Genomic DNA, 17,760 nt, shown 5'->3' on the forward strand with positions numbered 1-17,760 from the left:
ATGGAGCAGATCCAGCCTAGTCAGGACCAATATTGTCAAGTAACTTGGGGAGTGCTGCTAGGAGGTAGCTAGACCAGCTTAGAAAATTGGTTTAAATTGTACCTGTCCAGTTACTGTGCTAAAGCTTCCTTAAATAAATCAATAGATCTCTGTCTCAACTATTGAGGAAATATCCAGGCCACAGAAAAGTACTCTAGAATTAATAATTATTTAACTACAGTGGTGGAGGGTTTGCCTAGAAATGCCTGGCCCTGGGTTTCATCCCCAGAACTGAAAACAAAATAAAACAAATGGAAAAAAAAAAAAAGAAAGAAATAAGTAAAGTTGTCTCTGTTTAGAATGATATGGGATGATATATAAATAATCTCAAGACCCAACCCAAACACTGTAAAAATTAATATATTCAGTAAATTTGTAGAATAAAGTAATCAATGTATACAATCAGACACATGTCTATGTGCTAAAAATAACTATCTCTCAATGGAATAAAGATAAAACGTTTTGTAGTAAACTGAATCAAATTCATTTTGAATCACATATATTTACTAAAATGTATAGCATGGATGAAAGAAAGTGAGTAAGACACAAATCAATGGTAAGGTGTTTTATGTTCAGAAATTGGACAGATAAATAATGTTAAAATATCCAGTGCACCCAAAATAAACTGTAACTTTTACACAGTTTTGAAGGGAATTCCATTGACATTTTCCACAGTAAAGAAAATAATCCTAATATTCATAAAAATCTCCAGTGCCATAGAAATCTTGAGAAAGATAACACAACTGGATGCTTGTAACCTAAAACCACATTACAAAGCTATAATGATTAAAACATCATGGTGGGAATACACTGACCAATGAAGCAGAATTGAGATCACAGAAATAAACCTACCATTTTATGATCACTAATATTTGACACAAGTTCCAAGAATACACAGTAGAAACCAGTCTTTTCAGCAAGCGGTGCTGGGAAAACTGGATATCCACAAGCAAAATAATGAAATTGGATCCACATGTTATACATCCATAAAAAATTAAAACCACTTCAAAGGCTTAAGCATTAGTCCAGGTACCATAAAACTCCTAGAAGGAAAATAGACAATGGTATTTTTATTTTTGGATTTTTGTCTACTATAACAAAAGCCTAGGCAGCAAAAGCAAAAACAAGCCAGTAGGGCCCTTGTCCTTGTTAGGGTCACTGCTGCTGTGATGAAACACTATGAATAAAAACAAATCGGGGAGGAAAGGATTATTTGTCTTACACTTCTACAGCATAGTTCATCGTTAAAGGAAGCCAGGGCAGGAACTCACACAGGGGAGAAACCTGGAGGCAGGCTCTGATGCAGACGCTATGTAGGAGTGCTACCTACTGACTTGCTCCTCCTGACTTGCTCAGCCTGCTTCCTTATGGAACCCAGGAGCACCTGCTCAGGGGTGGAGCCACCCCACAATGGGCTGGATCCTCCCCCCATCAATCACTAATTAAGAAAATGCTCTACAGGCTTGTCTACAGTCTCATCCTATGAAGACATTTTTTCTTTTCTTTTTAAAAATTAATTAATGTTCATTTTACATCCCAATTCCAGGCCCCTCTCTTCTCTCCTTCTGGTCCTACCCTCCCGCCGTTTCCCCCTTGCCTGACTCCTGTATCCCTCAGAGAGAGAGAGAGGCTCTCACTGCATACCCATCCTACCACATTAAGTCACATCAGGACTGAACACATCCTCTCCCACTGTGGTCTGACAAGGCCACCCACCCAGGGGGAAATAATCAGAAAGCATGCAATAGAGTTCTTGTGAGAGACAGCCCCCACGCCTCTTATTAGGGGACTCACATGAGGACTAATCTGCCAATTGGGTACATATGTATAGGGGGCCTAGGTCCTTGTTTGGTGCTTCAGTCTCTACAAGCTACCCTGGCCAAGCTTAGTTGAATGTATTGGTCTTCTTATGGAGCTCCTATCAATTCCAGGTTCTTCTTTCTTTCCCCCACTCTTCCACAAGACTCCCTATACTCTGTCCAGTATTTGACTGTGAGCCTCAGCATCTGTTTCCATTAGTTGCTGGATGGAGCCTTTCAGAGGACAGCTATGCTAGGCTCCCATCTGCAATAGCAAAGTATCATTAATAGTGTCAGGGGTTGGCTCTCTCCCATGGTGTGGCCAGACATTGATTGGACATTCCCTCAATCTCTGCTCTATCTTTATCCCTTCACATTTTGTAGGAGTGGTACATTTTGAGTTAAAGTTTTTGTGAGTGGGTTGGTGTTCTCCTCCCTCCATTAGGAGTCCTGTCTGGTTAGAGAGTGTCCTCTTCCGGCTTCATAACCCCCAACTACTAGGGCTTTCAGCTAGAGTCAGCCCCATATTCATGGAGGCATTTTCTTAATTGAGGTTCCTTTCTTGCAGATGACTTTAGCTTTTGTCATGTTGGTAAAACTATCCAGCACAGCCCTGAAAACTAAACGTTTCTCTACTGCAAAAGAAGCAAGATGCAAAAGCAATAATCAGTGGAGTAAGTAAAAATAATTACAAACCAAGGGACTAGTTATTGTGATGGCTCTTCTGAATGTTAGCCTGATTGAATTAAAACACACCTAAAGGGATTAATGAGATACACAGTGAATATGATTTGTGGCCATGTAGCCAAAGACAATTAGGTCACAGGGATTATGGCCTAAAGATTTGAGTAGTCTTTTGAGACCAATGTGTCCTTGAAGCTATAACTCAACCCAGTCCTCTTCCTGTGTCCCCCTTCTCTCTGCTGCCTTTTGGATCTGAGCCATAGCACATGTCACCATGATACCTTGTTCACCTACATGGAGTCAAGTAACCATGAACTGAAGTCTCTGAATCCATGAGCCAAAAATAAATATTTTCTCTAGTTAAATTGTTCTTGTCGGGCATGAGATGTATTAAACCCTCATGTTGTACACCTGAAGTACATAACATTTTATTTGACCATTGTACCTCATTAAAACAGGAAAAGAAAAATAGGGAGTGGGAAAGGGACTACAATATTATCAAGAGCAATCTCCAGACTCAAAGAACACTGACTACTCTGATGATGGTATTTTCTGCTTTCCAATTACTTGTGAATTGTTCTCTCACCCGCCAAACTTTCTAAAGTAGGCTAAGGAAAATTTTGGTTTCAAGTGAATTCTATGATGCGCTTGATTAGCATCAAAACATAAAAGAGAAAGGTGAATGGATATGATGGTTATCTGCGTGTGAGCAGGGAGATAATGAGCCAGGAGGAAGATGTAAGCAAAGAAGTGATGCGTGCAACACTTGTTAAATGATTTTTGGTGTATGAAACTCAGGGGGACATGCAAGTCAAGGCTCAGTTGTCAGTGGAAACTGGAATTATACCTGGAGCTTAGAAAGAGGTGGTATCCTCAGAGCCCAGGCTAGAAATTGGCTGGCTAGCGCAAGAAAGAAAGAGATTGAATTTGTACAGTTCACTGTTCCAAATGATGCCCCTTAAAGGCAAATAATGTCTTGGGTGGATACCACAGACAATATACCTAGCTCACATTCTTCACTCTGGAGGGCGGATTTCCATGTAACATGGTTAAACAATAACATTAGTATTCTAATTAGTACCTCATATATATTTAAGTGTTAATCTTCTGAATCCTAACACTGTTTTGTTTGTTCCATCCTGCTGCTTAGAGGAATTTCACTTGTACTGAGGACAGCATTCTAGTCTAGTCAACAAGGCCTGGGGAATCCATAAAGCCTATATCGTACAGCATCTAAACCATTCTCTGTGATGCCAAAACTTTTAAGAGTGGGGGGGGGGAGATGTTTGGGTTTAAAGAATTAATTTATATTAAAATTATTTTGAGGTAAAATATCGTAGTGAAGAATTTTAATGAACACAAAGAGAAAAATAAAATACGTTGAGGAGGTGTATAAAGAATGAAACAGCATGATTCAGGGATTCTAAGAAACAATTTTAATCACTCTTGGTCTATTATATACCCATATTCTTCAGGGCAGCTAGTAATTGACACTTTCAACTCTATTGTATTGCCTCCTTTCCCCTTTCCATTTTCCTTCTTCTCTCATCACCCCCTGCCCCTTGCTTTGGCTTTTTCTTCTCTTTATCACCTTATTTTGTGATAGAGGATTCAAATATTTGTCAGTCTAGTCACAAGTGTGGTAAATAACAGGATTGGCTAGATATGACTTACAATATCTGGGAAACGTGTCAAATAAATTCCACTGTTCATTCTTTTCCACAATAATTATGAACTACCTACATTCAGGGCACTATACTAAGATCTAGGGACAGAAAGATGACTATAACTTTTTTTATTAAAAGAAATTGTATTCAAGCACATTTAATTCAGAAGTTTATTGACTACTTTCTTTTGCTGGATAGAGCTGACATATTTTCTTTCTTTCTTTCTTTCTTTCTTTTTTTCTTTTTTTGCTGTGATTGGTATTTTATTTCTCCTTTACAAGTTCCACATAATAGACAAAGGGCTTTTTTGATAACATATTGTTATCTTTGCTGGAAATGATCATATAATCATCTTAAACAACACAAATGTGTACATACATGAGACTGAGGTTTCTGCAGCCTATAAACACCTCTTTGGGTTTAAAAAGGAAAAAAAGCAATATACTGACAATTCAACTGTAACTCTTAGAAAAACACCAGTTTCCTTACCACACCTAAGTGTTCAGTACAGGGACCTCTCATCCAAGACAGCAAGGAGCTCAAGCCACTGGAAGCCAAGAGCAGCTCACCAAACCAGAGCAGACCCTCCCCTACCCAGCACCTCTTCAAAGGGCTCCATATCTCAGGAAGACAGCGGTCACCCCAGGACAGGAGCAGCAAATATACCCTTCTGTAACATTTCTGAGTGTCTGACACAGCACCTCACATCCAGCACCTCAGGGACTCCATGCACCCACGCCTACCACTCTTTAGTCTGCTCCCTTCATCTAAGAGAGGGAACCAGGTCTTCCTAGTTCACCGTAGGTGCCTGGGGTAACAAAGTATTTCACCAGAAGGGGTATAAGCAATGCTATTTGATAAGAGTAAGAATAAGGAAAAAGCAGTTAGCGTAAAGAAAAAGTGTGCTCTAGCACACTAAACTATCAGACCAATGCACAACATATTGCAAAACTGTAATACAATACGGTCAAACACAATGTTCAAATATTCAACTGTTCAAGCACATGAAGATCATCTTCTCAATGACAAACCAGGCTCTTATTCTGTAGCTACTTTTGTGTAACTTTAAAAAACGCTGTCCCTCAACAAGGTCTGACACTGATCTTGATGCTTGTTAGGAAGTTTGACAGGAGACAGCGGCAGCTCAACAGTCAGCTTTCGAGGCCTCCCAGCGCTCCTCTTCAGCACTCATCTGAGGTCTGGGCATAGTCTTCATCCCTCACTTCTCGGTATCTCCCTGAGGACTCCCCTTCTGGATTGTAGCTCTGCATTTTAATATTCAGTCTCTCGGCTAATTTCTGTGCTGCGAGCTTTGCCTGCATCTCCTCGTAACTCTGCTTCTGCTCTTTCTGCAGGGCCAGCGACTCTTCTATAGAGAGCAGCTGTGCAGGCAGGTAGTGGAGCGGAAGGAGGCGCGCTGCTGTGATGTCATCAAGATGCTGCCTGGGCCTGCGTCGCCTCTCTTCTGAGGAGGCAGGAAACTCACCCCTCTGACGATGACCTGGTGAGTCACTCTGTTGTGTGGGTAACACATTGGTCTTAAACTTATGAGGAGGGGGCACTGGGTTTCTGGCTCGCATTTCTTGCACTTCCATGTAATGCGGCTTCTTAGGAGTCTCGCTCAGGAGCCCTGGAAGGTTGTCAGCGCTGGTGTTTTCTTCTGGGGGTTTAGTCTGCTCTGAGATTGTGATCTTTTGCAATTTAGTGATAAATAGACTGTCAATGCTGCTGGAAGTATCCTCTGCTTGACTTGAAACAGGGCGCTGGGCAAGATGTTGGTTCACTTCAGACGAGGGTGCCCTGGCTCTGCTGCTGGGAGCTGGGCCTACACTCACTAGACAGCCAGCCTCCAAAGTCTCCTCCTCGCCTCTGTGAGTGAGATGTGCAGGTCCCGGGGTTTCTGAGGTTGCTTTAGAGGATTTAATATCTACAGAGGAACATTCAGGAACTAATGACGAAGTATCAAGCATCAGGTCAGAATTCTGGGCCTTGTCTGTGTCAGTATCAACTCTTGTGGTTGCTCTTTGCTTTAGCTTACAGTCTACACTAACAGGGTTAAACAGTTCACTTCTCCCTCCAACCTCTTCCCGTTCTGCAATGGCTGCTTTCAGTTTGGCGATGGTGTCTGAGATCAATTTGCAAATGAATTTTTCGTTGCACAAAAGTCTCTCCTGGTGCCTCAGCCTCTCCTACAGCTCCGCCAAACTCTGCCGCCCCAAGTCCTCGGGAGCTGGGGGCTCGAAGCCGCGGGGGTAGAGAGCACATTGTACACGGGCTGCGGCTGGCACGGCGGGCAGAGTTCCCCGGCGGGGCCCACGGCGGGCGCAGGCTCCGCGGCCAGCTGCGACTCAGGCACGCGAGCGGGAGTCGCCATTTTTCCGGAAGAGCCGAGCTGACATATTTTCATTTGTATGCTTTTTCAGATAATGTTTGCTGAGGGTTCTGAAGCAGCGTTTGAGGACACAATAACTAAGGTTTAGCTAGGATGACGGCTGCTCTTCCCAGCTTGGAACAGGAAGTATTCCTCAGAGGAACTCTTTATACGCTTAGCACAACCTTGGCATTTCAAATTATAGCATGATGCCATAATTTAATTTTATCCCTCTGCAATCAAGAACAGAAAGATAAGATTGAGTAAGGTCAAGGCTTTCCATCTTGTCCTTTCCATAACTACCCCCACCCCAATGTTTCACATTAAGGGATCAAAAACAGAAGCTGAGGTAGATTTGCTGCATTTATTACTCTCCCCTGTGCTAGGATGAGATGGCCATGGTAGAAGTGGTCCTCAGGGCCAGAGTTGAGGTCATAGTGTTGATAGTGGTCATCAGAATTTGTACTGCAACCGTTGTTTCCTCAGCCTCTTTTTTTTTTTCTCTACCCACTTCTCTCTTTAAGCAACTACTGACTATCTTTTGCAAGAGAGGCACCATGCCATAGCAGTGTTCCCTTCCTCTGGAAACAAATATCTCAAGGGCTTTGAGAGCATCTGAGAGCATACCATAGAAAGAATTTTGTAAGTTAGTTCCACATATAAGTTTTAAATTCATTTTAAGTCAGTGTTAAATATAAACTTTGTTTAAGGAGTCAAAGATTGACAGAAAAAAATGACAATTCTATCCTTTCCCATTTCCTACTTTGCAGAGGCAAATTCTTTCAACACTTTAAAGTTTTTGTAAGTTACCTTTGTATTTCATTTATTATTAATTATTTAACTAACTACTTTGTGTGTATGTGAGTGTGTGCATTTGTGTGTGTGTGTGTGTGTGTGTGTGTGTGTGTGTGTGTTGTACCACATGTATGGAGGTCTGAAGACAACTTGTGTCATAGAATTTGAGACTTTAGGTAGAGAAGCGAGCATCGTTACCCGATGAGCCATTTTGTTGACTCCACTTAGCTCTGTGTGTCTAACATGGCTAAATGGCTGCTACAGCTTCCTTCCCCCACACTTCGAAGTCAAGTTTACAGTGGCCTCTTTCTCTAATTTAAATTTTTATTCTTTTGAGAATTCTACCTATGAATGCTGTGTTTACATCTTTTCTATCTTTCCCTCTCCCACTAAAGGCCTTTTGGGGAAAAAAATATGAAAACCTACTATTGTAGCAACCTCCTAAAATATTTACACATATGAAAGGAAGTTAAATGGGATCACCATTACTAGAGAGGACAATGCATTAAGTAGGCATCTTATGCCACCAAGCAAAACCTCCAATGCCAGGAATGGGTTATGTTTTGTGAAGTCGTTTTCCAAAGGGGTCCCATGGGATACTCTCCCCTCAAATCACAGGGTATTATGAAGGCTACTGGTTACTTTCCAGTACCTGATAGTAAGGCATGATTACTGAAGATACTACTTACTTACGTCATCGTACATGGAGAAGTGGAGCCAGTACCCAGCTAGACGTTTCACCCCTATTGACTAGTGTTCATCGTGCTAGCAGGTACTCTGTACATGACCAGAGGATAAAACTAATCATCAATAACGTTGTACTACAAACCCTGTGACCTACAACAGCCACCTTCCTGCAAGTTATACTGGTGTAATAGTGGCACAAAGGTTATGGGAATTATTAACCACTTCTTGATTAGTTTTTAACACCTACCCCATGCAATGGAAGCCATACAACTAACAACTGGTAAAATGGCCAAGAACATGAGACTAGATAAATGATGGCCCCACGGTAAAACCTGCTGCTGTATTCTGTTAAAGGTACATAGTAGTAGAATTACCCCTAATAACATATTGTGATTCTCATAGATATCAACAGAGCAGCTTCTTTTAGTAGTAGGTTGGAACTAGAACAGAGACCAATAGCTGGACAATGTATAGAGAGTGGAAGGCTTTGGAGCACTCAGCCCTAAATAGCATTTCTTCATCAAACTCTGTCTGTCTGTCTGTCTGCCTGCCTCTGTGTGTGTGTGTGTGTTCTATTACTGATACAAGACACAGTGACCAAGTCAACTCTTCTAAGAGAAAGCATTTAACTAGGAGCTTGCTTATAGTTTCAGAGGTTTAGTCCATTAGTATCATGGTAGGGTGCATGGCAGCAGGCAGGCCACTGGGGCAGTAGCTAAGAATTATATGCTGATGAGAGAGAGAGAGGGAGGAAGAGAGAGAGAGAGAGAGAGAGAGAGAGAGAGAGAGAGAGAGAGAGAGAGAGAGAGAGAGAGAGAGCACGCTCCTGGGCCTGGCATGGGGTTTTGAAACTTCTCAGCCCACCCCAATGACACACTTCCTCCAACAAGGTCACACTTCCTAATCCTTTTAACCCTTCTCAAATAGTGCCACTCACTCCCTGGTGACTAAGCATTCAAATATATGAGCCTATGGGGCCCATTCTTATTCAAAACACCTCTCTTCCTCTTCCTCTATCTCCTCCCTCATACTACACACAAAGCTGAAACCCTTTCTTACTGTTCATAACAAAATAAATGGCAAAGTCCAAATCTCCAAAGAAAATACAAAGCCAAAGATATTAAAATAAGGACTTAGTTCTAAAATATTATTAGAGCTGAGATGAATTTAATAATATAGATCAAAACTCAGTGGCTGTGTTGGAAAGAATGCCTGACTAGATGTAAATTAAAACTACCCAGTGGGAAGATGCATCAAACACTTTAAAAAGAAAAACCACAAATGGAGACACATATTGGCAACATTTGTGGAGGAGAGTTGATTTCCTTTGTAAGATGTTGTATCAAATTAGGAGGAAAAGGACCAATGACCTATAAATAGGAAATTTGTAAATGTTGTTTTTATTTCCTCAGAGGAAGGGAAGAGATGAGAACTGTACCCAAGCAGTACAAATACACGGCTTGGGCTGAGCCCAGAGAGTTTCTTTCTCTGTTCTAACTATCCCTAGGCCTAGGCCTGGAAGCTTCTAGCTTCCAGACAATCTAATATTACCTTGAAATCTTCAGCTTCTAGCCTCTATTTGCTAACCTAGGCCTAGAATGTTTTCAGACTCTGAGATTTACTTCTGAATAAGTTCACACTTTCTAGTTCTTTCTGAAATATGGCTGGCTGGTTTAACTCAGCTATTCTAGTTCAAACTCCTTTCTAAGCAGACCAATTCAAACTGGCTTCTCTTAGCTTCTGACTAAATTGCTCTGCTTGGAAAAACTGCTTCTGAACGCCAGGAACTGAACTGCATTGACTGCACTACTGCATGAACTGAATGGAGCTTCACAAACTCAACTAAACTCAGCTGCATCCAACCGAACTGCACCGAACTCAGCTCCACTCATCTCTCCCTGCACTGCTCTTAAGTAGGCTCTCTTTCCCGTTGCTTCTCATGAGAGGTCAACATATCCTATCTCTGACTAATTCTGTCAAATCTTTCTCTTATTTGGCACTTTGTCTGCCCCTCAATTAGACATCACATTCAAACATGCCTGCTTCCTTCTATAAACTAATCTTACTTTCATTGTTTGGCATTAAAGGTATATACTAAGGGAGTGTCTGTACTCCAGCCTGATCCCATATAAAGTCTTTAGATGTGATCCCTTGTAGAGCAACCATCAGAAAGTTGCTAATTAAAATGTTACTTGGGTATTATATTTATTCTTTCATGTTCGTATAGAGTCAGATATAACCAGTATGAGCGGGTGCAGAAAAGGAGCTCGTGCATGATGATAATAATTGGAATGTTTTTTAAAAAGGAAAGAAAAAAAGAAAGAAAGAAAGAAAGAAAGAAAGAAAAAGAGACAGGGAAGAAAAACAAGTGTAACCTTAGTGTGCCTTTGTAGAGAAATCTCAGTTGGGTAAAAAATCAGTAGGCCATTTATGATAGTTGTTTTAACCATTGGTTAGTTCATTCCAGACTCAAGAGCTGAGGCAAGCCTTAGAAAGCGTAAGCTGTCAGTTCATCCCAGCCTTTATAGCTGGCAGGAGCTCTCTCTTAAAATAGTCAAAGGGTAAGCTAATAGAATGCCTTTGTATGCAATGGCAATGCATACATGTGCACACATGCATAGAAACATTCAGAGCAAAATATGAGCAACAAGTGACTGTATTGTTTTGAGTAGTAGGATTTGTGAGTGGATAATACTGTGTTGACATATATGTGTATGTGGTGTATGTACGTGTGTGGTGTGCGTGTGTGTGCGCGTGCGTGTGTGTGTGTGTGTGTGTGTGTGTGTGTGTGTGTGTGTGTGTGTGGTGGGAGCACATGGGGAGTGAGGATGTGTGTATAGGCCAGAAGTTGACAGTGGTGTCCTCTCAATCTCTGTGTACTTGATACGCTGAGGCAGAGTTTCTCACTGAACCAGGAGCTTTGATCCAGCTAGTCTTGACCCCCAGCATATGCCTTGGATGCCGCGTTTCCACTCCTGGATGCTGGCATATAGATCACAGGCAGCATGCCAGGCCTGCCTGTTCTTTTGTGTGTGCTGAGACCAGGATTCTAGTCTACACACTTGTGCAGCAACTACTTTGCCCACTGGGCTGTGTCCCCAGCCTCCTATTACTTTTTTATACTATGCTACTGTACAGTATAAATATGTTGGCAAGTGCATATATATTAATACTTAGCTTCAATTGATGAATTCATTAATAATCTCCAGGCGTTATTGAGCCCTCTCCGTTCAGAAGTCATGCCTGTCATGTCAGAGTTACTTAACCTTTCACCTGATTGGAGATTTTCCCTGCTCTTTTGGTCTAGGTTTCCTTCTTCTGCGATATCTTAACCACCTTAATTATTCTGTGTTACTTTATCCTGGTAATTACTTCAATTAGAATTTCCAACCTATTAGTTTACATGCTCACTTCTTGTCTTCTCTCACTATGAAGTCAACTCCAAGTGAGCAAGACTTAGTACCGTGTTTACCATTGTATCCCCTACCTACTAATAGCATTTCAGGTGCATAATAAATGCTTAGTAAATATTTGTTGGATGGTTGGGTGAGCTGTAAATCCATCTAGAAAGAACTAAGGCTACATATTGACTTACTTTGCTTAGAACACAAATTGAGTTTCTCCAGCATATGCTTGGCTTCATTCTCTTCATTCAATACAATGCATAGTTGGTGGCTGCTCTATAAAAACACCTATGTTGCAAACAATAACAGGACAGAAGCTCTCTTCATGAAGCTTATGATTCATTGGGAGGAACAGAAACATGGGTCTTGAGCGGGCAGCCCACTAATGGCTGGGGAGTCCCTCAACCAGGAGGGGGTTAGGTTAGGGTGAGGGAAGTGGTAAGATTGTTCAATAGCTTGTGGGGTGCAGGGAGTTCCCACTCCCCCATATTGAAAGATAGACTGTTGGAAAATACCTTCACCTCCTCGCTACTGGGATATACCCCCACGTAGAGAGGATTCTGTATGTTATCTGTCTTCTGCCGGGTTTTCTCTTCCATATGCTCTCTATGGCTCCCCTGAAGCTCTCATACACAGAGGGAGCGCTGCCATAAGTGCCAGCTGGCTCGTGGGCCCCATTTTCTCACCTCCTTTCTGCCAACCCTGTTTCAGAGAGCTGGGCCTTGTTCCCACTTTATCTTGCCTTATTCAGAGTAGATTCCGTGAACACAATCATCCTCAGAATGGGAGAAAGGATGCAATCAGGACCGAGCATTGTTTTCTAACCATCTTTGGATGTTTGGCCTGGAAACCTTTACTAATAGTGACTCATCTCTTTGAGTTAATACATTACCCTCTTTTGGTATTGTAATGTTTCTGATGATAAAGAGGGCACATTGAAATATTAAAGCAATAACGAAGGAGAAAACAAAAACATTCAAAATCTTAGTGTAGAAATGTAAATTAGGTACTAGAGATTTTAGCTTTCGGGCTATTCAGAAATAAAGGAGATCCTTTCTCTCTCTCTCTCTCTCTCTCTCTCTCTCTCTCTCTCTCTCTCTCTCTCTCTCTCTCTGTGTGTGTGTGTGTGTGTGTGTGTGTCCGTGTGTGTGTCCATTCTGTTTTGACAGGATAGAGACAGTGATTCCACAGAAGGTAAGATGGCTTGGCTGCAATCATGATCAAGTTTTCTGAATCCTACTGATTGAGTGTTAAGTGGGCACCCATAGGGAAACCATCAGCAGACCCAGGCACTGAGCACTTTGGTTAGAGTCAGGATGACCACATTTCCGATGCTTCTTTTCTCCTGTTCTGGCTTCTTGTTTCATTATTGGGCATGAAACAATGTATCTTTAAGTAGCAGTTTATGCATTCCTAAGAGACAGATGGCAAACGTATCTGCTTCTTAGAATTAGAGCGATTAAACGAGCTAAAGCAGTAAAGCACATAGCAAAATCCTTGGCTCACATCAGGAACTTGATAAACACTGGCTATTTAAAGTGGGGTTATTAAAGGGAAAATTTTCTTACCAAATGGTGTTGTGAGTGACTCTCCTGATGCCTAAGATATTGGACCAGTAAGCATCCCCTCAGCCCTACTTTTCTCTGCATTTAAATTTTCATATCTTCAAAATGAACTTCATGATCCATTTTACCTACCTTCTTCGGAAGAACAACTCACTTCAAAATATAAGGCAATTAATCTTAGATGAGATGCTGTGTTCAAGGGTGTCTTCAAATCCTAATATCTTTGGAGAGCATAAAAGTACTGGAATAGATGATGCGAGTGAAATATTAGGATGCTCAGATCTTTAAAGATTTTGTCAACCTATTTGTCTTCAGATGGCCTGGGTTTTATCATCTGGAATACAGCAAGAATCAGAACCTGAGCTTCTGAAGCTATCAGTGCTGCTTAAAATGCCTAACATGTGATTTGAAGAACTTACTGAGTGGTTCAAACATGCTGTCAAGCACTTTTAGTTTTCTTAAAGGCTAAAGAGAGGTATCAAATTTTTCTTTCTGCCTTGCTCCAGCAGCAGCTATGGGCTCAGAACTTAATGTCTGAGAAAGGCATAGGACATAGGGACAAGCTACTGCTATTGCTTAGCTAAGTATATACAATGTGCCTATAAAAATATGTCCTAAATAATTGTGTCTATGTCCTGAGATTAGTGATTCTGTCTTTGTACAGAGAAGGTTCCTGTAGTGGGAAAAAGTTAATGCAGAGACTCATAATTGGTCAAAGTGTTGATAATAAGTGGCTTTGGGTGCTTAGCCTTAGACGGGATGTCCTTAACATCTCCTCCGAGGCTCACAGAATACCATCGAGAGAGACAGGAGTAAAAGCCATATGGAGCTCTATGTACTTATGAGCGCTCAGAAGTGGATCATCTTCATAAGACATGCACAAGATTGGACCTGCAACTGTGAGTCTCCAGTCCTTCTTGAGGAATTAGTGGCTGTTAGTGGAAAAGGAGACATCTTATTTAGTGGGGTGGCCACTAGTAAGTTTCCTATGCTCCTGTAAATGACCCTTCTCTCCTGATTATGTAAGTAACTCTACTTAAAAATCACTGAATCATTAGAAAAAAAAAAGCCAGGAAAGTAGAAGGGGACTTACTGGGAAGAGAAAAATAGATTAGTGCAAGTTGGAGGGAGCCAAGAGGAGTGGACGTGATCAAATACATTACATACATGTATAAAATATTATAACGAAACCTATTATGTATAATAAATATATCCTAATTAAAAATTTTAAATGAAAAACAAGTCTATGCTCTTAAAGGAAAAGTGGTTCTAGGTAGCCAGGTTTAGATACATTATCCACATGATTTCTTTTTTCCCTAGTCAGTTAGTCCACTCCTAACCACAAAAGACTTTCTGAAGATCCACGGAACCATCTAGAAAGTCTAGAATACAAATTCTTTAGCTCTACCCATAGGAGATAAAATATGGTAGATTCAGATTAGAATCTTGAAATAAGACTCTCTAATGAACTCCAATGTGTAATCAAACCATATATCTTGAGCTACTGGCACATACATCAAGATGTCAGTTACAGAGTTAACAAAATTCATGTCTCTTTTGTACTTTTAATTCTGTTTTGGTGCAAACAATTCATTTCTTTACAGTTGAGATATGATTTGGGTGCTTAAAAACATGAATAGGACAGAACCAGAGAATTAACAAGGCAACTTCCATTGTTAAACTATCACGAGTGAGGGCCAGTGAGACGGCTCAGTGGGTCAAAATGCTTGCTGCCAAACCTGATGACTTGACTTCTATCCCTGGGACTCACAAGGTGGAAGGAGACAATTGACTCCTGCAAGCTGCAGCTGTCCTCTAACTGTCACACATGAGCCATGGCATGCACAGTGCATGCATACGTTCACAAATTTAAAAATACCCTATGACATTCTCAAAGAATAAATACAAACACTGAAGATGTAACAACATTTTAAAAATGATAAGTGAAAAAGACAAGCATACTATCAATTTTGTAGGAAATTAGAAATAAAAGACATACACACAGACACACACACACACACACACACACACACAATCTATTTAAAAAAGCACAGAAGCCAAAGACCTTGGTTTAATATTGAACATGCCTATGTAAAACAGATACAATAGAGAATGGTATTTGTTTCTGTTTATCTTTTGAAATATTTCTAACTCTTAAACTATATTAATATTTTAATATTCTAAAAAGAATTTGAATTCAACAATGTGTAAACTCCTAGAATTGAATACAAATAAAAGTGCTTAAATTGAGCTTTAGACCAGATTACTATTAACATAAAGATTCCAACTGAGAAAAAAATTGGAACTGCATCCCATTGTTGGAGGCTATTTTCGAAAGACAAAAATCCTTTGTTGGTAGTGACATAGTTTGGAGCCATTTTCTGTGTATTAGAAAACTGAACAAATGAACAAATATGTGGGGGTGTTAGGGAACTTTTTTCATCATAGAAGAAACAAGTGTGGGAAGGGGGAAAGAAAAGAACTCATTTTCATAGTCTTGACTTCATGAAAACATATATTTACTTGCGGGCTATGATGAAAGGTGTGGAAAAGATTGACCCCAGTGGTAAGAAGTGCCCTTTGCATCCTTACCCTGGCTTCTAACTACCACCTCCCATTCAAAAGAATGAGGGCCTCATGAAATACCGGTCTGTGAAGACGAAACTGCACCTCAGCACGACCTTGCACCAAAAAGCAAAAATATGCTTCAACATTGGTGTAAAATATAGTTAAAAACAATGAGAAAACCACAAGTCCAGAAGCTAGGTTGAAGGAGGAATTTGAGACATCTTGTATAACAAAATAAACAATTACAAGAATGAATTATAAGCCATTTACTGTTCAAAATGCATGCTCATAATGGTACCAACAATACTGGAGATGAATAGAGAGTAGAAAGATATATTCATCTCTACAGAGAATCATAAAAGTGGAAATAATGGAAAATTATAATTTTCTAGATCTGTCAGTCAAAATAATAATTGATTCAAGCAAATCATCCAACTATGCTAAAATTATTAAATAAAACATTGGTCTGGGCTAGGGAACAGCTCAGTGGCACAATGCTTGTTTAGCACACATGAGGCCCAGATTCAACCTCAGCAAGGTTCAAAATGTCTTTAGAATTATCCATTTTGAAAAATATCTACTTTCTGACAGAAATGATATACCATGTTTGCAATAGAGAAGCCAGGCAGCATATCTTGGACCACATTTGACAGTCACCACATTTGACAAACAAGTAACACATGCCACCTGATATCCTAGGAAGGACATAATGTCTTGCTGAAAATGTTTAATCATATTCTAGTCACAGTGAGGTGATGAAATGAATTCAAACTGACAAGTGGTGTGCAAAACAAGTGTTCTTTTAAAAAAAGTTGCTAAGATACTGCTAAAAAAAAAGTTATTAAGCAGACTGGACAAGTAAACATACAGAATTCTTGACTGGTCCTGAATTTTTAAAGAAGTCATCAGAAGACATAGTTTGGACAACTTGGTAAATTCATCAAGGAAAATATGTCATGGAATGATATATATATCAGGTTATAATTTTGTGAAAATGATAAATGCTGTGAATAAACATAGAAGAACAACCCTGTTCTCATGAAATCTATACCATAATATTTAGGGCTGAAGAATTCTGCTATATATCACTTAATAGTTCAACAGGGAATAAAGGGAAATGAATCTGACAAAAATCAACTACTGAATCTAAGTGAATAGTGGCACATGTTTGTGTTTTACTGTTGTTGTAACATCTTGGGTATTTGAAATGTGGAAAAAAAAAATTGGCTCCAGAATACTGTTGGTTACAGTTGGTTACAATCAATATTATTACCAGAATACTGGGATAGAGATGTGCTTGATAATAGCTGCATTGCTTAATTACTTCCTGCCTCTATGGCTGGCTCCTTCCCACCCCCACCCCGACACCTCCCCAGGATGTGCTTAGGTCCCCTAACAGAGGAGATAGCCTGGAGCCTGGTGAGTGTTCTCTCACCATCTCAGAGGGCGATTCCCCACTTCAAGCCACGTCTCCTAAGAGCTACCAGCCAACAGAGCATTATTGCAATCCTGGGATAAGATCATTTTTTTTTTTATGATAGTAATTTGTTACACTAGTTTGCCACTTGTCTGCTGCTTCCTTGTTAATCCAATAATCTATATGAGAAAAGCAATTTGACTTACCTCCTTCCCATCTGCCGCCCATCATCCAATCTATATCTTAAGTATGAGTGATTTATTAATGGCGCCTGTGCATCCCTGTCCCACTGGCGGCACCCTACTTAGATACTCTCCCGGAGTGTGTTAGAAGGCAGCCTCAGCATGGAGATGAAACACAACAAAGGATAATAAACTGAGCTGCCATTTCAGCGGTTGCTCATTTCAAACAATTAAAATGTATGCACGTGCATGTGCCTTAGGTCCGTTTCAGAGCTTGCCTTGAGAGCTTTTGAAATTAGGTCCTCTTTTTCATCATAAACTTGATTTCCTCAGCAGGCAGGAATTGGTTATTGGCTCCAGTGTGCCAACTCAATGTTGTGTTTTTTCCATCTGAAACTCCTGGATGCCCATTCATGTGAACTGAAGTCACTGCTTGAAGCCTGGACCATGGTCTGATTCCAAAGACCATGAGCAGAGACCAGAGTAGGTAGCTATGGAGAAGATGCACAGGAGTTTATTCTCTGCATATCAGACAGTTGCCTGTGGTTGCTGAGCTTCCATTTTCTCCCGTCACCTTGGCCT

The 17,760-nt window shown here is 40.6% G+C and overlaps 1 protein-coding gene across 1 annotated transcript; it reads right to left on the bottom strand.

Annotated features, from left to right (window-relative positions):
* Positions 1–4,462: 4,462 nt before the first annotated feature.
* Positions 4,463–6,379, bottom strand: LOC311609168 (DNA-directed RNA polymerase II subunit GRINL1A-like). The gene has a single exon (XM_084802003.1). The coding sequence runs from the start codon at positions 6,157–6,159 to the stop codon at positions 5,371–5,373; it is 789 nt and encodes a 262-aa protein (XP_084658129.1). The 5' UTR covers positions 6,160–6,379; the 3' UTR covers positions 4,463–5,370.
* Positions 6,380–17,760: the final 11,381 nt, after the last annotated feature.

Source organism: Acomys minous (assembly GCF_964271855.1).
Source record: "Acomys minous genome assembly, chromosome: 11".
Taxonomy (NCBI): Eukaryota; Metazoa; Chordata; class Mammalia; order Rodentia; family Muridae; genus Acomys; species Acomys minous.